This window comes from Triticum dicoccoides, chromosome 2B, assembly GCF_002162155.2.
Source record: "Triticum dicoccoides isolate Atlit2015 ecotype Zavitan chromosome 2B, WEW_v2.0, whole genome shotgun sequence".
NCBI lineage: Eukaryota > Viridiplantae > Streptophyta > Magnoliopsida > Poales > Poaceae > Triticum > Triticum dicoccoides.
In genome coordinates, this window is record NC_041383.1 from 264,375,582 (window position 1) to 264,382,928 (window position 7,347).

Genomic DNA, 7,347 nt, shown 5'->3' on the forward strand with positions numbered 1-7,347 from the left:
TTTTTTTACTGGGTTCAGGCCTAATAAGACCTACCTATACGTACGTAACAAACAACTTTCGTTGGGTTCAACTGAACCCAACACTACAACTGTGGCTCCGCCCCTGCCATGGTGTCATCATACCCTTTTTGTGTCTGTTCATTGCATTCACATGATCAAACTTGATAGAAAATTGACAAATGAAAAAAAAATCACAACACTAGAAACACCGGATAAACTTATCAAAGAATAATTTGTAGTAATGCAATGTGGGTAAATAATATTTTACCTAATCTTATATTATTTATTGGAATTGGCAAGACGGACTTCACTGACTGAACCCAATCCCAAAACCTGAATCGAAAATTTATGAATCGATCCTGCTCTCTTATTCATCTTCATGTTTACACAAGCACAAGTAGGAATGTTATAACTGATTCTAAACCTGTCTGATTATACTTCTATAATTTTTAAAGCAAAGAACCAATCTGAAGTGAGAAACAATTACCTTTTCCCCTTTTGTGGTTGCTGTTCATCCATGCGTCCTCTCTGCTGGGAACCGGCAACATGTGCGTGGATCGACACCCACGTATCCCGGCGATCCCTTCCCCTCTCCGCTTCTCTCCACGGTGACCCCAAGAAGAGATCTGGACGCAGCAGCCATATCAGGCGTCAGTTTCGATAGCAGCGGCGGCTTGGAGAGATTAGCGATAGGGGAGAGCGTAATCAGGTCGTGGCTGCGTGTTGTAATTAGCAGGCCTCTTTTCCTTCCATGATGGCCTGTTAGGCAATTTTCTTTTGTGCTGATTTTTTTTATTTTAGCATGTAATGGGCTGTACATGGGCTGAAGCTTACACGTTAATGAGAATGGGGGTGGGCAAGGATAGGGGGGCGAAGCCTGCGCTGGACACGGGGGCAAGCCAAAAAAAAATAGCGATTAACTGATCGACATCGAGGGAGGAGACGATCGTTGGGGGGGGGGGTCTCCCCCCCCCTCGTCCCCCCTTAGATCCGTCCCTGGTGATAAGCGTCAACCAAATGCGGCATTTGACTAGGTCACGACTTAAGAGCACATCTTGTTTTATGCAGTTAGAGCTAACATCAGTGGACTTATCTGTAAAAAAACAGTAGTGGGCATTTTTTTAGAAACAATCGCAAAGTTGCAACTTGCAGAAAGAATCATTAGTAGTACTACTTGTAATTCTAAAGTCTTGCTCGGACACAGTGTTCGCACACGAACACGTCACGTGTACCCTCGACGCCGGGGGTGATGCACCGCAACTCACGTCGAAGGAGTCTCACCGGAAGCGCAATTCGCAGGTCGACCGACGAGAGCTTTTGAGGACCCGAAACCCTACACTTCTGGGAGGGACCCCGTCGGGGAGTGCAACGGCTATGGGCTGCCCTAGGTCGGTCAAGCCGCCCCTAGAGCCTCGCGGTTCGCAGCTCTCCAACACGAAAAGCAACGAAGAACGAGGGAGCAAGAACGAGGAGGGACAAGACGTAGATGAAAAAGCTGTAGATGTGTTTGTGATTGTGTATTGTTCAATCGGCCATCACCTCTCATCTATTTATGAGGCGGCTGGACTTCCCGTACAAGAAAAGGACTAAAAATTCCGTCCAAAACATCAAAAACCATAACCTAACTCGGACAGGAATCTTTGGTAATTTCTCGGACCAACTCGGTCTCACCGATTGGTTCATTTCGGTCCCACCGAGTGAACGTTGCCAACTCTCTGTATCCTTCTGTAATTTTTCGGATCAACTTGGTCTCACCGATTGGTTTGCTTCGGTCCTACCGAGTCAACATTGCCAACTCTCTGGTAAATTTTCGGACCAACTCGGTCTCACTGATCAAATCAACTCGGCCGGTCCGAAATTACTCCGTAGCTTCTGTTTCTGACCTTGTTTTGCTTCCACAGGTTGCATACGACCTCGGATTAAGATGATTTTTATATCAAAATCAACCGTTTCGACGAGACGCATAACTTTCGTGTTGATACATTTTCATCCGAGGCCATCTTAATTGAGTTCCTGGCCATTTCATAATCTGATGTCAATATGAGCATCTCTGAACTTGTCATAACTTTTGCATCCGAGCTCCGTTTTAGACCATCTTCATATCCATCTTGATCTTCTCGAAGAGAGACATTCCAAGATGACTTCCAATCATAAGTTGTCTTGATATAACCTAAGCTAATTTTATGACTGTGCCAATTTTAAGCGTCAAACACACAGTACATATATGCACCTCGTAGTAGTTTTCGTGGCAAAGCAGGGGAGGCTTGATCCGTCGTTCCCAACAAATCCGGAGTCAGGACTGCCTCCCGACGGCGTTGACCAATGGCTTCCAAGGTCGACGTCGCCGATCGCTTCGACGTCTCCGGGCCGACGCACATCATGTCCACAGTGGGCGCCGGCCACCCTCGTGTAATGACGATTGACTGGTATGTTGTATGCGCTCAGTCGATGGTACTCGTCGTGCATTCGAGTCCATTTGTGCGCAAGCTAGCTAGGTGCATGTGTATTGCATCAACTAATCTACATCCATGCCACAGGAACAACGAGGAGCACCGGCGGTGCGTCGCCGCCTGCATCGTGAAGGGCACCTACATCCTCGAGAACGACAGAACCAGGTGCAGGGTGCACGCGGAGGCGCTCGCGCCGCCGTGGTGGGAGAGCTTCCAGTTCCGCCTTGTCAAGGTGCTCACGGACGAGTCCTACAAGCACAAAGGCGACAAGTTCATCTTCGGCGCCATCTACGAGCACGTCGCCCCGGCGGGCGGGCGCCGCCACCCTTCGGCTCCGCAGTACGTCGTGGCCTTCTGAGGGACCATGATGCTGCACCCCAAGGCGATACAGGACCTGTGCCTCGACTTCAAGATCATGGTCAACACGCTCCCGGACTGCAAGCGCTCCCAGCGCGCGCACCAGGCGGTGGACACGCTCCTGGCGACCGTCGGCGCCGACAACCGCGCCGTCTGGCTCACGGGGCACTCCCTCGGCGCGTCGCTGGCGCTGGACGTCGGGAGGGCCATGATGTCGGAGCAGGGGTTCAGCCTGCCGACCTTCCTCTTCAACCCGCCGCAGGTGTCGCTGGCCCCGGCGATCAACAGGCTGCTCCCGTCCGAGGGGCTGAGGAAGGACCTGTACGCCACGAGCAACCTCGTCAAGGCCGGCCTCGGGCTGGTCCTGAGCCCGCACCGGAAGCGCATGGAGAAGCTGTTCGAGCAGCTGTCGGCGTGGGAGCCGAAGCTGTACGTGCACGACAGGGACCCCATCTGCCAGGGCTTCATCGACTACTTCGAGCAGCGGGAGCAGTTGGAGGAGCGCTTCCATGGCGTGGCCAAGTCGGCGAGGACACTGTCGTACCGTGACATGCTCTTCTCCGCGGTTGGCAAGGAGAAGGAGCGGCCGCACCTCCTGCCGTCGGCGACGCTCTGGAGGAACTCCACTACTCCAGCATGGACAGCGACGCGCACGGACTCCACCAGTGGTGGAAACCCAACGGCGACCTCAGATTGAGCGACAGGCGTTGCCTTTGGGCATAAACTGGTGCCACGTTTGTCCTTGCTTCTTGTTCCTATCATTTTCTCAATGACGATCTTCGGCACACGTTAGTTACCCTTGATCCTTCGAGCACAAACTGATGCCATGTAATGCAAAGACAAAACCTTCGTATCATACTTGTTAATTAGCCCAGTTAACTCTTTAGATACAAATTCAGTTTTTCTTGAGAAGTTAAAAGGGTCAATATGTATTGAACATAAAGTCGGATTTATGATCCATTTGCACATCTGCGTTCAATGTAACAAGGGCTTTGAAACAAGATCAATCTTGAATATATAGATTTTGATGATTTTTAAATTTCGACTTCTGAAGCATGGAACTCTATGAAACACAGTGATACACTTAAAAAAACGAGAAAACCTGGTAAAACTTGATACGCACGAATGTTTATTATAAATTTGTAATATTAAGTTTCATTATGTTCCACAAAAACAATCATATTGTTTCACTGTGGTTCATCATGTTCAACAACATATCATCACTATGTTTCGTACAGTTTCATCGTGTCTTTGGAACTTGAATTTTAAACTAATGCATCATAAATTGAACTTGCCAAAAATAAAGTAGATTCAATATTTAATATCATATGAAAAAGCATGGACGAGTGTATTATTGCTTGGCAGTGTGAGAGAAGTTGGAGGAATCCTGGTCAATGCAGTGCACGGCATAAAGGTGACATTGATGATGTGACATAATGGGCTAATAAACAATAAGATACACAAGACTACAAATATACATATCTGAATGCTAAGCAAATGGATGGTTTGAACCATGCATTGGATATCCCGTGCAAGGTAGAATTGCTTTTCTCACACCATTGGAGACTCTTGAATAGTGTTCGAACTGTGTCACTGCAAGGCATGAAAAAAGAAAATACAAGCACGGATGACATTACAAACAACATCGAATACTTCTATATATACAATACGAACGTAGTTGTTACACCAAGGCACACCCATTGCATTTCATAGCAATGCCAGTAGAAAGATGAAGCTGTATGTAAATAGCATACCAAGCATCCTCCGCAGGATTAAACACGCAAAATTGGAGCCGATACCTACTGTAAGACGACTCCTTGTTTGTTGAGGCAAATGAGCCTTAAAAGCTCCTCTCCACCCCAATCGCCTTTTTATCGGCATAAACAGGAAGCCTAGCTGCCAATTAGATGGGTTGCGGAGCAAGAGAGTAGCGATGGTAGACATGCATACCACAATGGCGATTCGTTCACTAACTGGGCTCAAGACAACATAAGCTCCTAGTGCAAATGCTGCAACCATGCCTCTTGTCGCCTGCTCCATGCAAACTACAGAGAAGAACATGTAGAGTGCACGAAGCAGTGGATGAACATGATCCGAACCAGCATAGGTGAGCCAGATGGTGGACAACGTGGAGCCCACAAATGCAAGTGTGTTTGCCATCACAAATGCCTTGAAGGTGTATCTATGTGACAAAATTGGTGCACCAGCATGCGGATGACCGTCAGATATGTTGCCACCGGGTAGAGTGAATACTGCTGCAAACGTGACTGTTGAGACAAGGACGGAGCCAACTACTAAATTCTGCGCAATGTTGCTGAATTTCTTTAGCTCGTTCCCAGAGGCTTTCCCAATGTGGAACTCATCTATGAAATGATCCAGGCGACGCGGAGTAAGGACAGCTCCTGTCCATGCTAAACAGCGAAGTATAATGACCTGTGGATTCTATCAGAACAAATCAACATTTCAGAAAAACAAAGCAGCTGAACTGGAAATGTTCTACAGCCAAACAAGAATACACATTAAACTGTGCCAAGAAGAATAGATTTGGTAGGCTCAAGAAGATTACCAGCGTATAACTCATCCCTTTGTCAGTTGCCAGTACCGCAAGATCTAAGGCAGTGAGGCCCTTGTTGTTCACTATATTTGGCTGTACACTTTTATTTGCCATCAGAAGGCTTACTATCATCTGGTCTGCATTCTTGACTGCAAGATGCAGAGCTGTATTCCCTTCATAATCCATGACATTCACCATTCTTTCGAGCTCTGGGGTACCACAGAAATGCCAAACAACTTTCCATTTCTTATACTCAACAGCAATATGTAAAAAGTTCCTTCCTTTACCATCAAGCTTCTCATCAGAATCTGGGCAGTGTTTGCAGAGTTCATAGATTAGTTGACCATACCCCATTTTAGCAGCAACATGTACAGGAAACAATCCATTTGAATCTGGGACATATGCTGGAGAAGTATCATATCTCAGTAACAGCTTCAATGCAGAAATGTTTCCAGCAGATGCAACATAATGAAGAGGAGTGCTTCCTGAATCATCAACTTCTTTCACAAGTGCCGGATTCCACTGCAACAGTTCCTGTGTCATTTCTGTTACTAAAAACTTAGTAACTATGTCAACTACACAAAATCCAATTTAACATTCTAGGAAGATACTATTTAGAATAAACAATAAAATATTTTTTTTTTAAATTTAACAATAAACTAGTGCTGCAATGAATATAACCCTTGTTGTCTTTTGAAGGAAAAAAAATGTCATTCTATACATATTCACAGGATATTCAACGTGAACCAAACAATGTGTAAATGTATTGATTGTTCTGTAAACTAGGAAAGATGCAAACAAAACAAAGGTAAGTAACTGATCAAATATGTCACTCAAGCACCAATCAGGAACAATGACGAACTTTCAAAATTCAAAAATCACTTTATGATGTCAATTACAAAGATGAACAGAGTTCTGAGGTAAACAATACACATGGTATCTTAACTATGTATGCTTACATGTATGTCCTATCTTCTACTACAAACTTAAGAAAAACAGCCCATGGTATTGATGTCTTACCTATGGATATACAACCAAGAAGATTTATCAACTCTACTTTTTGCAGGAAAACTGTATAGTTACCATACAACTATTAAGATTGATTAACACTACACTTACTATACACCTAAATTAAGTGTTCGCACGATGAAATTAGAGGGGGTGGCTGTCCCTAGGGGTAGCAGGCTATTTCCCATATTCAAATGCAGATAAAATATCAAAATCGTTCAGAAGTCACAGCGAATACCAATATTAGACTGAACTTTTGATTTGATTTGCAGTTTACAAGTTATCAAATTTTCAATAGACTTAGATACGGAAGCTTTTATCTATAATGATTAAGTCAATACGACTACATGTTTTGTAAAGTTTTCCGCCAAGTTCCACTCTATCTTCTGATCCTAAAAAGGAAAACCCCATCCTATCCTTTGATCCTATCTATCTTGTTCTTAACTCGCGTAGATTCCATAATTAAATTACTTCAAGAAAATTCCCATTATATTTACACATGCTGGTATACATTTCCATCATTCCATACTTAGATATCCTTTTCAATCGGAATATAGGTTCTTTTTCACATATTAAATTTTTTGGTCTCATGAGCCACACTACTCATTTCAGTAGTACTATACCAAACTCTAGTGCATGCCAGTCATCAGAGTGTCTCCATCTCAAAAAAAAAAAAGAAAAAAAATCATTACAGTCAGATCCTATAACGCCACAGACACTAAAGTGCCTACCAACACATACCCCACTAGCCAAAATCAATAATGTTAGGCCAACTCCACCGCACGACCCCAAACGGACGTCCGCTTTGTCTGGATTTCGTCCGTTTGGGGTGGCAATAGGTAGCAAAACGGACACGCATGTCCGGCTCTGTGTGGAGGCGTCCAGCGCGGCAACTACCCCAAACTGTCCGCCTCGGCAAGGCACACGCCGAGTACGCCCGCGCTCGCCGCGAGCCACCCTCGGGCCCGTCACCGCCCT

At 45.3% G+C, this 7,347-nt stretch overlaps 1 protein-coding gene and 1 pseudogene across 1 annotated transcript in view; one reads left to right on the forward strand and one right to left on the reverse strand.

Annotated features, from left to right (window-relative positions):
* The first annotated feature begins 2,322 nt into the window (after positions 1 to 2,322).
* LOC119360835 lies at positions 2,323 to 3,530 on the forward strand (annotated as a pseudogene).
* Positions 3,531 to 4,349: 819 nt separating this feature from the next.
* Positions 4,350 to 7,347, reverse strand: part of LOC119360836 (protein ACCELERATED CELL DEATH 6-like) — a 5,042-nt gene continuing 2,044 nt past the window's right edge. Inside the window, exons 2-3 of the mRNA XM_037626315.1 lie at positions 5,374 to 5,906; positions 4,350 to 5,249 (exon numbers count right to left, since the gene is read on the reverse strand). Coding sequence (XP_037482212.1) covers positions 4,515 to 5,249; positions 5,374 to 5,906 — 1,268 coding nt within the window. The 3' untranslated portion in view covers positions 4,350 to 4,514. The remainder of the gene's footprint in view (positions 5,250 to 5,373; positions 5,907 to 7,347) is intronic.